Genomic DNA, 18,150 nt, shown 5'->3' with positions numbered 1-18,150 from the left:
TGCAGTGAAATATGAGTTACAAGATCATGTGCTAATTATATGTTATGATGTGAATTTCTTAGATATCTGGGCAGGCTTGTCCCACCCTGTGTCTGTGTGTAGTCAAAGCTAAACAACACAAAAGCATCGTTATTTTATACAAAAATTGCAGTTAAAGTTGAAGAGTGACAGGGTAGGAATGGGCTTAACAGGCATGGTTTTGAAAAAACAAAAAACAAAACCGTTATCTGAAGCCACCAAAGAGTTTCTAACAGTAAAAACATTAGAATAAAGGAATTATTCAGAGTAAATGCTGGAATTATACTATGCAATGAATGCCTTTCTTTCTTCATTACTAGCAACAAGCAATATTTTGTGGTGAAACCAATCATCTCCACCTCACACAGCCATGATTCTGCATAATGGGTACTTTTATTTATTTATTGCTCTCAGTATGCTTGTGCTGAAACCTTTGTACGGTTACTTCAGCAGGATTATGATTTTCATATGAAAGTGCTGATACATCTTTCACCCATTCTTACAAACGTCTGGCCACAAACGGTTGATGGGCCCAAGCCAACTTGATTTGACGGTCAGGCTCTTTTGGAATAACTAAAGGAAGCATACGGGACATACTTTATTTGCTAAACCATCTTGTGCTTGTTTCATTCACGTTGGAAATACTGAGCTGAGTTTGGTGGACACCTTCAGCAGCATATCGGAGAAACGGCAGGTGTAACACAGAAAAGTTTACTGTATTGTATGTGTGGTTTAAAGGGCAAGAATTTAAAATATGTAATTAAATTCAATGATTTTCCCTCTTTTGCTTGTGTCTTGGATGGGCACTCAGCCGTGCACTGGCCCCCTACCCAGAAGACCCAGTGGATAATCTGATGTTTCACCACTTTTAAATATAATTTTAAGTAGCAGTGCTACTTTTCATGTAACACACCTGTCAGCACATCATAAGTCTGAATTTATTTCTGATCAAATACTCAGATTTCCAGTGCGCCCCCTTATTCTCGCCCCCTCTGCCCACAAAAATCTTGGAAACGCCCGTGGTCCTGGCCGGTCCACTGGTTGTTAAGTGTTGGGGGTGGGGTGGTTGACTGAGGCTGACGGGGGCTGGATGTCCTCTCTTTGCCCCCCGACCACAGTGGGAGTGCGCAGTGCCAGGCCGGGCCAGCAGCAGCAGCTGACGCACCGTCACACGTACTTTACGCACGCTGGATGAAGGCAGGCAGAGACCCGGCGGAGGAGGATGCTAACACCGGCTCGGTGGGGCTGTCTCCGGGGGTTTATTTAGCAGGCAGTGGGGGTGCCGGTGTAAAATGCAGCGGGGCGGACGGGCTGTGCGGGTCGGCCTTGCTGAGCTCGGCTGCTGCGCCTCATGTTCGCCTCTCACGCATCTCTCCTAGGACTTGTGATTAGCGCGTTTTTGTTTCCAGGTCAGAATCTCCGTTTCCTGTGCGGCGTGTTTGTACTAAAATGGCCGGAGATGGCGGCGCTCTGAAGGATATCAATGAGATTAAGTCCCAGTTCCGGACCAGAGAGGGCTTCTACAAGCTGCTCACCCTCTCAGACTCGCTGCAGCGGGGCGGGCTGCCGCGGGGGCCGTCCGCCGGAGCCACGCTGGGGCCCGGGGCCGGACCGGGTCCGATACCCGGCGGAGGGGTCGGGCTGCTGCAGGGGCCCGGGGCTGCAGCCGCCGCCGCTGCCGCCTCTTCCTCCTCCAATGCCGCAGCCAACTCCTCCCCGGCTGGCTTCCTGCCGCCGGTCCGGGTCTCCATGGTGAAGCTGCAGCCCGAAGACCCGAGCGAGGAGTCGGAGCGGGTGTGCTTCAACATCGGCAGGGAGCTGTATTTCTACACGTACACCAACATCAAGAAGGTGAGGCTGGGGGCGAGTTTAGCCTGGCGTGCTAAGCTGCTAGTGTGATGCTGCTGCTTCGCATTTCGTCATCTTTTCAGGCTCTCCGAGCGGCGGCTGCTGCTGCTGCACCACCACCACAGCTTTCTGCTTGTTATGCAATGCAAAATGGAGCTGCTGCTCATTTGGCTGAATAGGTGGTGAGTGGCGCATCGTGCAAACGGATGCACAGTGTCAGAAGGAGCTGAAGGAGCAGGAAACGGCGAGAAGAAAGGCTCTGACGGCTCTCCATTCACTGCAGCCTTGCTGGGAGCTGAAGCCTGGTCCTTGGCTGGGGCTGCCTGCCAGCGCTCACAGCTGAAGGCTTGTAATTTGGAGGCACACTACGAGATCATTTACTTTCTGCAAAATGTTGCTTTTTAACAACAGAACAATCCAGATGAACCATCACAGGCTCTGCAGCCTCCCTGTCCCCTCATTTACAAGGCCATGTGTCAAAAATAGACTCCATCCAGAGTGGGCTGAATTTGACTATTTTAATCATATTATCTAAAGGGACCCTGCTGTGCTTCATATTTTTGTTACTAGAGCAGCTTTGCATGAATCATTGTTATTCATGTTATCCTAGGCCTTACTGCAGCCCCTCCTCTCTTCCTTTAAACCAGCTTTCTCATGATTGGCTGCCCCTCACAAACAGAAGGTTTGTGACTGCAGGTGGGCGGGGCTTCTGTGCATATAGGGAGCATGTTTAAAGTAGACCTTTTAGTTTTTCTTGTTTAGCATCATATTTTTATTCTTCAGCACTGCTAGGAGAGCTTTGCATGATTCCTATAATCCTTAGTTGTCTTATTCCTGGTATTGGTGCAGCTCCTCTGTTTGTCCTCTGTTGGAAACAAGACACCATCAAAGCCTGCTAGGAGTGACCCTTGACACTCTTGTCCAAACTGAGTGGTTTCTGCCATAGAACAGAATGACTGGGTTTGCATCAAGAGGTCAGTGAGGGTGTTCTGCCTGTGCAGCCACCTGGAAATCGTTCTAGTGGTGATCAGACACGTCTTTATAGATGTGTATGCTAAGGTGTCAAAGCTTGTCATCAAGGGGACAGGAGAGGTTGGTCAGATGTCGTCTTTATTGGGGAAAGTGTTAAAACGGCTTTCTTCTGATTGGCTGCACCTCTCAAACAGAAGATTTAAACAGCAGGTGGGTGGAGCTGCTGTGTGCCTGATATGACCTTATAGAAACGAGACCTGCCACTCAGCAGCCGCCTCCCTCACAGCACCTGCTCGGGCAGGTATTTTGAAGGTTCGATATCAGTAGTTCGATATCATGTTTTGATCAAATAGGTTTTAAAAACAGGACAGTTTCAGCTTTTGGGATTTATTTTCTGCAACATTTAAGTTTTTAAGTAAAGAAATGCAAACATCTGGCATCAGTAATTAAAAGTATGAAGTAATATAATGCAGTGAGGCCCTCGGACACTCGCTATTGATTCCAAATAATTATTCTCGACTTTTCCCATTTTCTGCCGAATCAAAACAATTACAGAGCTGATTTTGTCCTCTGTCCTCTTTTGTGTTTGCCTTCCACACACGAGAGGCTGAGGGCACCGAGGTGGTGGTTCTGGTTCACATCAGGACGAGGTTATGTCTTTTGTTTGAGGATGTAATCTCATTAGATGCTCATGCAGCAGCTGTTCACCACTGAAACTTAATCATTTTGACCCTCAAGTGACTAAAATGTCCACGTGCGGTCATTTATAACCCTGTTATTCTTTTTTTAATGTGTATTTATGATGATCACAGCTACAGTTTCCTGTATCTAAGATGCATGCTTTTAGCTGTTATGTCTGTAAGTTTGGTTTTATGCAAACAAACATTGCCAACAAAATTACTTTTATTTCCATAAAACATATTGTTCTTAGTTTTAATAATGCATGTACTGCAGTATGCTCATATCATTTTAATATCAACATTTAAATAACACTAGCAGTGACTCCATAATACTTTGAGGAACAACAAATTCCAATGAAGTCGTCATAGTCGGGCGGATTTTAATCACTTGTTACTCCCGTTTTGTACTCGGACTGAACAAACATCTGGTTTGCACGTGTAGAATATTTCAAATATTTTGTACAGAAAGATCAAAATTTCTGCTGAAGGCAAAGTTGCTACTCTGAGCCTGTTATGTGTGGGTCACCGCAGAACGTCACAATGTAGCGATTCGTGTTAGAAAACACACATTTGTACAAAGCTTTCTGTGATCTTTGACACACAAATGGACCAGTTCCTGAAAAAAGTTGTAGAAGTAGATGAATGGTAGGAAACATTTATACAAATAAAAATATCACAACACACATAAATGTATAAATGCCTCCTCAGGCTTAACTTTGACCACTGACAGGTGATTTTTCTCTTCATCATGACACTAAGGGTTTTAGTGACAAAAGACCACATTGTGATGGCTAAACAGCCGGGTCAGAGCATCTCCAAAGCCGCAGCCCTTGTGAGATGTTCCTGGTCCGCAGTGGGGAACCAGCGACAGAGTCACGGGCGGCCAAGGCTCACTGGAGCACAAGGGGAATGAAGGCTGGCCCGTGTGGACGACATATCCACAGACCACTCAGGGGCCCATGCTGACCCCCGTCCAGTGCCGAAAGCACAGAGAAGAGGCACGCAAGAACTAGACAGAAGCTCTGGAACAAGGTGGGACAATCTAATGGATCATGTTTTCTTTTACATCACGTGGACGGATGTGTTTTGCTTACCTGGGGAGCACCTGGCAGCAGGATGCACTGTGAGAAGAAGGCGAGCCAGCAGAGGCTTGTCGTGTGGATGTTACTTTGACACATACCACCTACCTTAGCATTGTTATAGATCTGGGGTGGGGAGCTCAAAGTCTCAGGGCCGTTGTCCTGCAAGTTTTACATATCACCCTGAGTCAACACACCTAACTTGAATGATTAGTTCATTACCAGCCTCTGAAGAACTTCAAGACATGTTGAGGAGGTAATTTAGCCATTTAAATCAGCTGTGCGGATCAAGGACACATCTAAATCCTGTGTGGCACCGTGAATGCATAAGTTATATTTCAGAACCCATTGAAGGAAAAGAGTGTTTTTGGCATGACAGAAAAAAAGAAAAGTATCATCGCTGAGGGTTTTCCCTGGAGCTGGATCTGCTTCCAGCCTGCAGCACCTCGTGCTTCTTAATGAGAAACGCTAATAACCTGTTTAAAGAAACTACAGGACGCATGTAAACAGCTTCCCCTTCCCCAAAGCGACTCGAGTAGCTTAAGCCCGCTGATCTCCATTGGAGCAGCAGTTTAGTGCATGATGATGATGATCTCTCAAACACAACCTCCTCCAGAGCATTTTAGGTCTGCAGCGTAAGTTTTCACAGAAAGGGAGTCACCTCCATAACCCTGAAAACATTTAGTTACCTCTCTAAGCTGTAGATCTTTGCAGCCCTGCCCTGTTTAACGGGTTCTCTCTGTGGTTGGTGATTGTCGGTGAACACAGCGGCCCTGCACAGAAACTTTGCTCCTTCGCTGAGATGGCAAACCCTGATGTGAAAAACGTTCAAATCAAGCTCCACTGCAGCTGCCATGGAAACACTTCAACGTGTGATGATTGGATTGTCAAAAAAAAAAAAGAAAGAAGGACAGAAACATAAGAATGGGCACAGAAGTGTGATGTTTGTTGTTTTGGTTCTCTGAATGTCGCTGAAACTTTCTCCTCGCTGTTGTCTGCAGGCTGTGGACCTCAGTAAGCCCATAGACAAGAGGATCTACAAGGGGACGCAGCCCACGTGTCACGACTTCAACCAGTACTCGGCCACAGCAGAGAGCGTAGCTCTCATCGTGGGTTTCTCAGCCGGGCAGGTCCAGTATCTCGACCCCATCAAGAAGGAAACCAGTAAACTCTTTAACGAGGAGGTAATAAATCTGTGTCTCGGCTTTAATCTGGGTTTGTTGCAGAGAGCCGACCTGGCAAACAGGCTTGTGGTGTGTGCAGATTATGTGGCAAATTAAAACAAAACAATATGTTCATCAGATCTCAGGGATGTAATGAAGGGTGGAGGGCTGAGGCTGGTGTAGCTCTTAATTTTGCAGGACAAAATTATTTTTTTTGAATCAAGTTCAGTTTTTTTTAATTCACATGTAAAGAAACAAATCTGACCAGTCAGACCACTGCATTTGAGCCAAATCTCAGACATGCAGCTAAACGTTCTCTGGGTCAATTGGCTCTCTGAAGTGATTTCTCTGCATTCACAGATGTGGCCCCAACTCAGCTCACAACAGCTCAAACTGAGATCTTGAAATATGTAGGAAAAGCTGTCGTAATGTAGCTTCAGCTCCGGGATGAAACCACGAAACTGTCCCTGCTGCTGTGTTCTGATGAGAACTGGATGAGCCCAGCGTCTGTCTCTTCCTTTTCCTGTTTAGAAACATCAGAATCAGCTCATCATCGCTTGATCTCGACTTCATTTTTTTTCCTAACGTGCATATTTTTGAGGACACTTTCAGGGTGTATATACTTTACACGACAAATTTGCATCTGAAAAGTTCATAATTTCATGTCTGGTTTGTTTGTTTGTTTTTGCAATGTGCTTGGTATGTAAAGGCTTTTATGCTGAAAGAATGGCTGGGTGTATTTCCACCTTAGCCCATTTCCTGTATGTTTTCCTGCCTCTACTGTCAAAAAAATAAAAACTGGGGCGCACTGGCAACTGTGGCTACATGTAGCTTGCCGTCACCAGTGTGTGAATGTGTGTGTGAATGGGTGGATGACTGAATGTGGTGTAAAGCGCTTTGGGGTCCTTAGGGACTAAGTAAAGCGCTGTACAAATACGGACCATTTACCATTGAGTTATAAACCTTACAGCAGCGTTTTGATCAATAGATGCTTTAGATAGACAAGAAAACCATGTGTTCCAGTAATGCAACTGAGTTTTAAATGAGAGGCACAGCTGAATGTCATCGGTACACAGATGATAAAAAATGGCTTTAAAACTACGGAAGGCCAGGACTGCCATAATGAATTAATTAAATACACCATTAAATAATTAATTAAAATTGTAAATAATTAATTAAATAAATATTTGACACATTTAATTAGTTATTTATTTATTTCACATTTTAATTAATTATTATTATTATTAATTAATAAACTCAACAAAACCTAAAACTCATACTTTTCTAATGTCTTTCTCCACCCTTCCTTCCCTCTCACCTTCTCCGTCTGTCCCCACCTCCTTCCTCTTTCACAGAGGTTGATAGACAAATCCAAGGTAACGTGTCTAAAATGGCTTCCCAAGTCGGAGAACCTGTTCCTGGCCTCCCATGCCAGCGGTCACCTCTACCTCTACAACGTGGACCACCCGTGCGGCACCACGGCACCACAGTACTCTCTGTTGCGGCAGGGCGAAGGCTTCGCCGTTTATGCCTGCAAAACCAAGACGCCGCGCAACCCTCTGCTGCGGTGGGCCGTCGGGGAGGGAGGCCTCAACGAGTTTGCGTTCTCCCCAGATGGCGTGCACGTGGCGTGCGTGGGCCAGGACGGATGCCTGCGTGTCTTCCACTTTGATTCGATGGAGCTTCAGGGCGTGATGAAGAGCTACTTTGGTGGGCTGCTCTGTGTGTCATGGAGCCCAGATGGGAAATATCTCGCCACGGGAGGGGAGGATGATCTGGTTACTGTGTGGTCATTTGCAGAAAGCCGAGTGGTAGCGAGGGGGCACGGCCACAAGTCTTGGGTCAACGTGGTGGCATTCGATCCCTTCACGACTTCCCTGGAAGATGAGGAGCCTATGGAGCTCAGTGGCAGCGAGGAGGACCTCCACCAGGGGGCACAAAATAACTCCATGCACTTTGGGCGGGTTCGAACGAGCAGCACGTTATCCCGCCTTTCTCGGCACAGCTCGAAAGGCGGCGGCTCGCCATCGGTCACTTACCGATTTGGCTCGGTGGGGCAGGACACCCAGTTCTGTTTGTGGGACCTGACGGATGACGTGCTGTACCCGCGCCTGCCGCTGTCCCGCGCCTTTACTAACACTTTTGGGCCTTCGCTGTCCAACTCTGGCAGCGGGGGGATCAACAGCACCTCAGGTGGGGGAGGAAGTGGAGGTGTGGAGGGACATCATCACCCCCCGAACACTAACACCGGCACCTCCAACCCACCCACACTCCCTTTACCGCTTCCTCGCTCCCTTTCGCGCTCCAACTCTTTGCCCCACCCCGCTGTGGCGAACGCCTCCAAAGGCCAGGGCGCCTCAGAGGGCAGTGGGGGAGGAGGAGGAGGGGGAGGGAGCAGCGGTGGAGGAAACAGCACCCCCTTCAGCATCGGCCGCTTCGCCACTCTTTCCCTACAGGAGCGCAAGTCGGATAAGTCCGGCAGCAGCGGGGGCGTGGAGAAGGAGCACAAGCGGTACCACAGCCTGGGCAACATCAGCAAAAGCAACGACAAGATCAATGTGGCGCCGAGGAGCAACCGGCTGGACGCCGCCAAGGTGCTGGGCACTACGCTGTGCCCACGCATGCACGAAGTGCCGCTGCTGGAGCCGCTGGTCTGTAAGAAGATTGCACACGAGAGGCTGACGGTCCTGGTGTTCATGGATGACTGCATCATCACGGCCTGCCAAGAGGGCCTCATCTGTACCTGGGCACGGCCGGGGAAGGCGGTACGTCTCCTGTTAACATTTTTAAGTCATAGTTTTTCTCTCTAGTTGTTTAGTCTCGCAGTCGGTCTTAGATGTTAGAGAATAACTCGCTTCACATGTCTTCATAACTCCAGTCCAACATGGTTTTAATTTACAGTGCAGGGCAAAAACAGAGACTGTTCACAAAGATGGACTAAGCCATCATCACATCATCTTTTATTTTACAGGGTATCATCTAAGCCTTTAATCTGGTGTTTTAAAGCCAGATGGGACCATGTTTGGGTGAGACATCGAAGCTGCTGCAAAGAGTGAACAGCCCAGTTCATGCAGGCATTTCAGCCTCACTCTCGTCCTCATGAATTATGGCACATGCCACCAGGGACATGAAAAACTCAGAACAACCGAAGGCTCAATCAAGGACAGTGCACGCATTGATTTCCCAGTTGCAGATTTTCTACACCTGAAAGCAAACCCTACTTTATCATCTAATTTATTCTAAACAGGATTTAACCTCTTCAGAAGGTTGGAGCAAAGTGTCTTGAACCAATTTGTTAGTCTTAAAAGAGGACAGAGAAACACTGAGTGCTCGTGTATATTTCAAGAAAAGTTGTGATGTATTTCTGAGTAGCCCAAGTCTTGATGCACGCTCAATCTTTCAGGGAAGAAAATCCCAAAGGTTGATTCTGTTCGTCTGGACGTAGCGTTTTTGTGGGAGAAACGATTCGTCACTCATCCAGGTGACTTCTTCAGTCTCAGCTGACTGCAGGTTTCCCCAAATCTTATAAACAGTACATTTGCACAATAACTGAAGCTAGCACCACTGAATGACCAATGGGCTGGAAGGTCAGTTCCTTGATCATTAATATGCAAATTGTCATGATCATTGATCAACAACCACTGATCAATGGCCATGAGTACCATTCACAGAGAGTTGGGGAATGGCTGCAATCACAGCATTGTAAGATGGTGACAGATGTACCCTTAGGCCCCCTCCTCGATTCAGAGATGGTCTTTCCCTTTTCACGTAAATGGCCTCCTTGACTCCGCCCTCAAACCAGCGTTCCTCCCTGTCCAGGATGTTACATCCTCATCATTGAAAGAGTGTCCACTGGCCTGTAGGTGTAAATAGACTGCAGAGTCCTGACGAGGTGGCTCTTCTGTGTTGTGCCATCCGCTTCGCCAGAGGTTGTTTGGTTTCCCCGATGTATAAATCCTGGCAATCCTCTGTTTATGCCAGGGGACCTGATCCTTGGGGTGGACCAATTATTTATTTTTATTTTTTGTTCTGAAAAAATGAAGACGTCACCTGGATGAGCGCCACTCCCACTGAAACTGCTGCGTCCAGACGAACAGAATCAAGTTTTTGGGTAGCCCAAGTAGTGCTAAACACTTAAACAGTAGTATTTATGTGAAACACATTTGTCGTTTCGCCTTCAGCACCAACCATTTTCTTGCATATTTTTCAGAGTTCAGTGGTTTGTTGGAGGTTGTTGAGGTAGCTCATCATCATTGGAGGCTGACTCCCGCCTCTCAGACATGCTTGTCTCATTATTATGTATAGAAGGAAACCTAGCATGGTGTTGCTATAGCAGTGGTGCCCAAAAATGTTCCAGAAGACACTAGCCCCGAGGAGCCTTATGAATTAGTGGAGGTTAGGCCGAACAGACACCTGGAGTCTAAATCTGTCTGTTCTCTGAACTTTAAGGAGCAGGTGTGTTATTAAAAAAGTTGAATGCTAAGAAGTGTGTACATTTGCTGCTGAGATCAAAGATTTGGCAAAGGCAAAAATTAAAAGTACAGTTTGAAAGCGCATCAGCTCTCATTGGAAAAAATTAACCATGCTGGATAGGTGCTCTGATATGGGCTGGGTATGTGGTAGAATAGAATAGCCCTTCATTGTCATTGTAAATACATCAGGAATAGTAAAGACATCAGGAATAAATGGCCAACAGAACAGATATATACTATAATATATTCAAAGCAAGAGAAAGGGAAGCAGTGCAAAAGGACTCTGTCTGAGTATTGAGTCCATGTGTGAGAGGCCTGAATGAAGAGGGTTACTCAGACCATGGCTCAGATTGGTGAGTTGGGTGGGCAGGTGTGGGGCGGGGGGTGTTTGTTAACAGTCCGAATGGCTCAGGGGAGGAAGCTGTTAGTGAGTCTGGAGGTGTGTACCTGATTGACCTGACCCCGCAGCAGGTCAAACAGGTGGTGGGGTTTTCTGAGATAGGTTTCGGCTTCACTTCCAGATCCTCCTAAGTCAGGGTCCTGCTGCCTGTCCTGTAGAGGTCTTTGCAGGTCTCCATGGATACGTCTCCCCAGACCGTCACTGACCCACCACCAAACTGGTCGTGCTGAGCGAACCTGCTCTCATCTGTATAAAGCACAACCTCCCATTTCTGGTATTCTATGGCAAATGCCAGTTTGGGCTACAAGGTGCTGGGCAGTGAGCACAGGGCCCACTAGAGGGCGTCGTGTCCTCAGGTCACCCTCATGAAGTCTGTTTCTGATTGCTTGGTCAGAGACATTTACAGCTCTGGCACTGCTCATGCTGTTCCTCCTTTCACTGAGGAGCAGATACTGGTCGTGCTGATGGCTTAAAGACCTTCGTCATATCATATCATATTTCATCATATCAACGTGTCTGAGCGTCCCTCGACGTCATTAAAATGTGACACGAATGCTAAAAAGCAGTTGAACAAGAATATACTTGCTGTTGGGTCTGTGGCTTCGTCAAATTCGTGGGAACACGGTGTTGTTTTTTTGTAGCCATTTTAAAAATGGCGGTTTTAATTTTCATGAACAACAGACTCTCGAGTGATGCTACTGACCAGCCAATTGGTGGCATGCAGTCTGACGATGTCGCAGTTTAGTACCTGCTTGGATCGCGTGGAAACCCGGCGAGCAGGTACCAGGTACTATGACCTAAACCCTGAAAACCGTGGTGAACCGTGCCGAGTTGATCCAAGTATTCTAATGGAAAAGGAGTTATAGAGTAGTTCATATAAGAAACTGGGACTGATGTGGAGGACCACATCAATAATCTAATAAAGAGATAAAATTAATATTGAACAGAATCGAGTTTAGCGTATTGATAAAACCCTTTAAACAGACACTGGGTCTGGTTTGCCCACTTATTTAATTATCAGTATAATTATGAACCAGGGTAAAGTTCGGTTTGAGTGCAGACAGGAGAGGATTTTCAGTGCGTCTAACTTTGTGTTTTTCTTCTTCTCCCATTCAGAACCTGACAGCACAGAACGGGAACTCTCCGAGCGGCACGGTGGTATAGCTGGAGGGGAAGCTTTGCACTCATCCCTCCATCCTTTCCCTCGTCGTCGTCGTCCTAATATGTCAGAATTTGGGGCCAACTACCAGAGACTATACCTGACCTACCACTGCAGTATTAACCCTCAGTATAACTCTCTGTACACGCCTTCACTCAGAGGTGGGAAACTCTTCCTGAAACACTCATTTAGGAAAACTTGGGAACAAATGACACATTGAATATAGCACTAAGCCACAGTAGACCATATCAGTATATGACAGAAGTATGTGGACACCCCTTTAGTTGTTTTATTTGTTTGTTTTCTTTTACTGCTGCTTTTGTTTATTTTCTGAGGAATGTTTTAAAGCAGCGTGGAAACCAGCCAGACCTCGTTTAGGATCAACTGGAACTATGAAATCAGTGTTAGACGCCACTAATGTGTTGGAAAAGCTGTTGCAGCAGCAGAGTATGAGTCACATACGGGTGAAGTGTTCGGGTGTCCATGTATTTTTGACCATATGATGGACCTAAAAAGTCAGCCTTATTGTTGAAACATTCAAATTTCACAACCTGTTCTGCTGATCTGGACTATTCGAGCACGTCAGCTCTACCTGGTCCCATTTTCCACATGAATTTCTTCCACTGTAGCGAAGTGGAAGTTTTTTAAAATGGGCCATTTTAAAAAACATTTATCAATTGGTTTAAATTTGCCATCACTGATAAAGTATAAACTGGATGTGTCTCTTTGGGCAGCTTTATTTTTAGATTTCTCTGTGGAAGTCTCCTTCAGAGAGTCTAAAGGGTGACCGTTCAGGGAGCGAGCACAGATGATGTTTCTGTGGGTGAAATGCTCCTCCTTCAGAGTCCTCGGGATGTTACGGGGGCCTCTAAACCTGGTTCACACATTTCATGCTGCTCAGCTTCCTGGAAAAAAATGAAGATCATCATCCGTGGTCGTACTCCTCACTTGATGTGCTCCCATCTAGCCTGGACTCTGCAGACTCTTCCACTGAAAACTGCTCGTTTGTAGCCGGATTGATAGCTCTCATCAGATGTGTACGTTTGTAATCATTATTAGAAAACTTCCACTGAGTGATCTAAAACACGCAGCAAGCCTGGAGGCGGTACAGAGGTGCACAAGGAGACAGTCTTGAAGTGCAGATTAGCCAAAATTAAGTCCAGAAAGTTGGGAAGTTTTATTATTTAATGAGCTTTTTGTCCATGATGGAAGTGAGAAAAGTGTTTCTCAGGAAGAGTTCCCCCCCCCCCTAAGTGGGACTGCGGTTTATTCCCACTGTTTCCGCCCTCCCTCCTCCGTGTCTCTCTGCAGAAAGACTGCTTTAACCGCGTTCTTCATCCTTCGGTCTGTAACCCCGAAGCAACAAAGGAGCTAACGGCAGGCCCTCCTCCATCGGACCCCTCCCTTTTTCCCCTTCATGCTAAAGACACTGCAAAAGCCACGGCCATTGTATGTATGTTATTTATTTTATCACAAGACTGTGTAGTAATTTATACTGTAAATAATGAAAATACTCTATAAATACACAGCGGACAAACGTGTAGGGACTCGGCAGCGATGATGAGGTGAAGACGAAGCAGGAAAGATTATTAATATATGAAGATCCTTCTATTGTACATACAAACGAGACGGTTATAAATCGAATGTCTGCTGTTTTAGGGAACATGAAGATGTCGATGTGTTTTTATTTTGTGTTATAGAGTTTCTCCCTGAAAGCAGTCTGGGTTTAATCTGATGTTTTTGGTGTCGGGGTGACCGACCCGACTCGAGCACAGAGAGCAATCATTTCAGCTGACTGTCCAAGCTAATCAGTCGAATCGTCACTAATCCTCATGCATCCTAATGAGTAACGTTGGCACCAACAAACGCACACTGTTGCACATTCCAAGCACACACACGCACACACAGTCCCCCTCTTGGTGTAGCATCATGTATTCTGTGTTATGGACTCTCCTGTCGCACCTGAATTGCCTCTTGCAAGAATTTGCACATAAAATAAATCCACAGTTCATTGTTAGCTGCCACATTCAGGGGTGTACTTTCTGTTTATCGATCTGACTGAAGCGGCAAAACGGCTCCCATAACGCCCCCGACACTCACTGCACACGTTTAGTTGGAAGGAATTTAATAATTGCACATCTCCGTGATGAAGTTTGTTCCCTTTGCGTGACTGAATTTACTCTCGACTTGACTTTTCTGCCTTCCTATTCCTGACGATAGAAAAGAAAGCAAAAATCTGTCTGATTTTTCACTGTCGGCCATAAACCTGCCAAAAGCTGCGCCTGAAAGTTTAAACCACGTCTAAGACGGAAAGTTTCCCTCACATTTAGCATTCACTGAGTCCCGGGATCCAAAAGGACATCTGCATCTGGATTAAGGAGCTATACTTTCACAAAACCATCTAGACAATGTTTTTCTTTTGGTTCAGCTTGATTAGTATCTGTGAAAATGGAAAGCCAACGGGCAAATTTACCCCTCCGGGAATTTCAAAAATTCCTAGATCCCAGAAAATTCCAAATTGCTTGGGGATCAATTGAGCCAATCTTAAAACTTCCAATTATTAACATTTTTGCGAGTTTGAGTTTTTACTAAGTTTAACTGTCAGGCGTGTTATTAGTATTAAAATAATTCCTGGTTGAATCCTTGCACTTCCCTGTATGATACTCACATAACTTTCAAAAGTAGATTTTTATTGATATTTCCGATAAAGTACAGAGATGTGATTGTACGTCACTTTAGTTCTTCAGTTTTGCTGATCCAGATGGTGTGTAGTGAGGATACGTTTGAGCCCAGATTGTAATCCAGACATTTCTGGTAGTAACAATTTATAATCAGCTGATTTAGAGGCTACAGGACTGCACCTTAACCATCCTCCCCTCATAATCGGACTGTATTTCTGTTCACTCTGATGCTGTGTGCATGACTACTTAAAAATTTGCTAATTTTAGTATCTCGGAGTATTTAAAGCGACACGGTAGTAGTAGTTTCTGATTGGCTACGTCATAAAGACGCAATTTGAAGAGTGAATCCCTGGGTGGGTGGGGCTTCTCTGTCTGAGATGACCATATAAGGAATAGCCTCACTTGGTGACCTCATACAGAGCCAAGGGTAGAAAAAAAATAAACTGTTACTGAGTTTTTAGTTTACAGGGATTCCTACACATACACTGACCTCATAAATTGAACCTTTGTCCAGGTTTAATAAAAGCACCCAGCATTCTAACATTAGGTATATCACAGAAAAGAAGGAAAAGGAGAATAGCATTAATAGTTAACACTGAAACTTTGACTGATGCTTCTGTGTTGTAAACATGATACGTTTTTGCGATATCAGGGCCAGATGTTGCCAAGAATCAAATTAAACTGAAACGGCGTATTCATTAACAGGTTATTGGCCTGATTTATTCAAAACCAGGTGTCAGTATTCAGCGCCTTCCTGTGTTTGATCTTAAACTTGTTCTTACCTGTCTGCCTATAAATAGCTGAGCAAACGTCCCGCGCTGCAGGAGCCAAGGTTGTGCCCTTGGAGCCCCAGACAAACCGTCGGTTTCTTGGCTTTGCGTCTGAGTCGCCGTTGTCGCAGCATGTGAATTCATTCTTGTCGTCATAGCAACAGCACGCCCGAGGAGGGTATCTTCGAATGAGCATCGTGAGCTTGTGGAGTCGGTCTCGGCTTTAGGGCCAAATTAATGTCGCATCGTGACGTGCGAGGGGAAAATCTGGACCTTCACCTGAAACACTGATGAGAGCACAGATTATTTAAGAGGTTTAACTTCTCCAAAAACATCTTCAAACTAAGTATTTCACAGCCAGGTGTTTGTTTAGAGGTGAACTAAGCCTGCTTCACAATGCAGCATCAAAAACCTACCAAACTCCCTGGATACTCGAATATAGTCGGAGATTTGCCTTTGTCTCTATGGTTTGTAAAGGTTTTGGTTCTTTAAACTTGATGATTTTAGAGATCACAGTCTCTCTGTGTGTTTGTCCTCTCTGTTGCGCAGAATTAGTGTCAAATTTTATTGGAGAAGTACAATAAAGTCACAAGTTAAAACTCGTTTTAATGCAGCTTCAAGATTTCCTGTAACAACGCAGTGCCTCTGACGTCTCCTCGCAGTGTTTCCATCCATGACAAAGAGGCAAAAATGAATCCTGCACTGCAAGAGCTTATTTAGAAATCAGCACATTCTTGACTTGAACACTCACTGGGATAAAAGATAAAACATTCAGCAATAAGAGAGTCTTCAGTTCGTTTGAGAGCTGTCTTTTTAAAAAGCAGGATTTGGTTGCGTTTTTGTGCCGCATTAAGTGGAAGAAACGGTTTAAGCAGTGAGTGCTGACAGAGGTGACATTGGAGAGCAGCGTGAAAAATTAGAAATTTTTTGTTTTAGATTTGCAGCAACTGGTGTTTGTTTGAGGCGCTGAAATCAGAAAATTGAGTGTTGTTCACTGACCTCTGTTCATTTCTGTGTTCAGACTGTCTGCAGGCAGCAAAAGGAAAACAAACAGCCCTGAGTAAACAACATGTAACCCCCCCACACACACTCTCACACACTCGCACACACTCACACGCTAAAATCCAGACTTGCAGACGTTCAGCACTGAGGGAACAAACGGCGTTCCACAAATCTTTTCATCAGGATGAAGAAAAGCAAGTCAAACCACTTTAATATGTCCGTGTTTTTCTCCCGTGTGCTTGTTAATGTTGAAATATGCATTCTTCATTAATCACCATACACACACACACACACACACACACACACACACACACACACTCTATGCCTGCTCTGATGGAAGTTAAAGCAGCTGAATGACGTCACTGTTTGTAAATGGAGATCTGTTATTAAAACGTGAAACCTGAACCTTCTGTTATCTGTTCTTCTCACTATAACGAGTCATATTAACATACTGAAAACAAGCCTGTGCTTTTTCATGTGGATTCATGAAGAGAGGGTTTAAATGTTTCTGTGCTTGAACTAAATATAGGCTCGAAGCATGAAGTGTAGCTGAGCTTTAGTAGCTCCAAGGACAGCTGGAGGGACCAAGATGGTAATTTTGCATCTTTAAGGCCTTTAAAGTCTTTTTTTTCTTTCCTTTTTTTTTTAGCGTTTGGAAGATTTTTTAAAAAAAAGAAAGCTCCCAGATTAAAATCTTCTGCCCCCCATGTCCTAGAATAACAGGACTTAACAGCCTGCTTTTTGCACACAGACACTGGGAGTCTATGGAAACATCTGCAGAACACAACAGCTTACATATGAGGACAATATTGTGTTCGTGACGTTTAAAAGAACTCCTTATATCCTTGGATATAAGGAGTTCTTTTAAACGTCACGAACACTTTGTTTAACATTCCCAGAATCACCGCAGATCGAAGATACCCTGAACTATCCGTCTGGGGAAGTCTAGCCATCTTGTCTTTCTAACAAGGACATTGATATTCCCGGAGCTCCTCACACTCCTACGCATTAGCAGTAGAGAACTAAACCAGAGGTAAAGGACTCATTCATCGATGTTCACAGGAGTAAACTGGATCAATGTTAAATGTCTGAGCCTAATTGTATGCGTCATACTGCTATCAAGGGGTCAAAGGGTAATCCTTCGGTCTGCAAACCACTGAGTGGTTGCATTAGTCATCAGACCACTGCAGTGACATGTCACATACATGTCACTGCAATTGTCTTTTGTTTGTTCTTGTTTTATGTGTAAAAAGAAGCGCTGCTGAAGTTTCTATGTTATAAATTAGACATAGAGTCAAGGCTGACATGCTGTAGTAAAACAACTATTTCTTAGATGGAACGACAGATAAAATAGAAAAATATTGAAATCTAATGACTCCAGAGAGACAAACACCTGATTTTTGCAGTTGTATCGACTTTGAAAGATTGTTTCAATTATCTGCAACGCTAAAAGGTAAATCCACAAAAATAGGGCAAACACAGCAGAGTTCCCAGAGTTGTTCGCAGTAGCTTGTCATGCGTTCCAGCAGAAGTTAAACGCAACTGTGCTCAGATTTCACTTAAACACTAAATCGTTCACTCTTGTTGCTCAAGCCAGTGAGGAGGAAGCTGAAAGTTGATGCCAGCAACGGAAGGAAAAAATCTGAGACGCACAGGAGGAAGATGAGGACGAGTTAGATTAGGAGTCCTTTCAGATGAAATGTGAGCAACTGTGCTAGACTTTGCTTTCAGTGGCAGTGCTAGTCTCTTAGATTTATTCTCATTTCACTTTGTTCTGAGTTAACATAATGTTTAAAGAAATAACAGGAACTCTCATGGAAAGGAACAAAGGTGTTTTTCTAATGTCTTCAGCCCAGTAACATAAAAGCTTTTTGTTATTTATCCAAACCTCTTGTGAGTGCCTGAA

The 18,150-nt window shown here is 45.0% G+C and overlaps 1 protein-coding gene across 1 annotated transcript; it reads left to right on the top strand.

The window, feature by feature from the left end:
* The first annotated feature begins 1,080 nt into the window (after positions 1–1,080).
* On the top strand, positions 1,081–17,389 carry LOC147315119 (WD repeat-containing protein 20). The gene is made up of 4 exons (XM_086262363.1): positions 1,081–1,869; positions 5,599–5,781; positions 7,116–8,525; positions 11,749–17,389. The coding sequence occupies exons 1-4, from the start codon at positions 1,468–1,470 to the stop codon at positions 11,794–11,796; spliced, it is 2,043 nt and encodes a 680-aa protein (XP_086118489.1). The 5' UTR covers positions 1,081–1,467; the 3' UTR covers positions 11,797–17,389.
* Positions 17,390–18,150: the final 761 nt, after the last annotated feature.

Source organism: Aulonocara sp. 'chitande type north' Nkhata Bay, linkage group LG14, assembly GCF_057382095.1.
Source record: "Aulonocara sp. 'chitande type north' Nkhata Bay isolate Kocher_YH1m ecotype deep benthic linkage group LG14, A_spYH_male_GT1.1, whole genome shotgun sequence".
NCBI lineage: Eukaryota > Metazoa > Chordata > Actinopteri > Cichliformes > Cichlidae > Aulonocara > Aulonocara sp. 'chitande type north' Nkhata Bay.
Note: the sequence above shows the minus strand (reverse complement) of the source record. Positions and strands in the feature narration are given on the sequence as shown.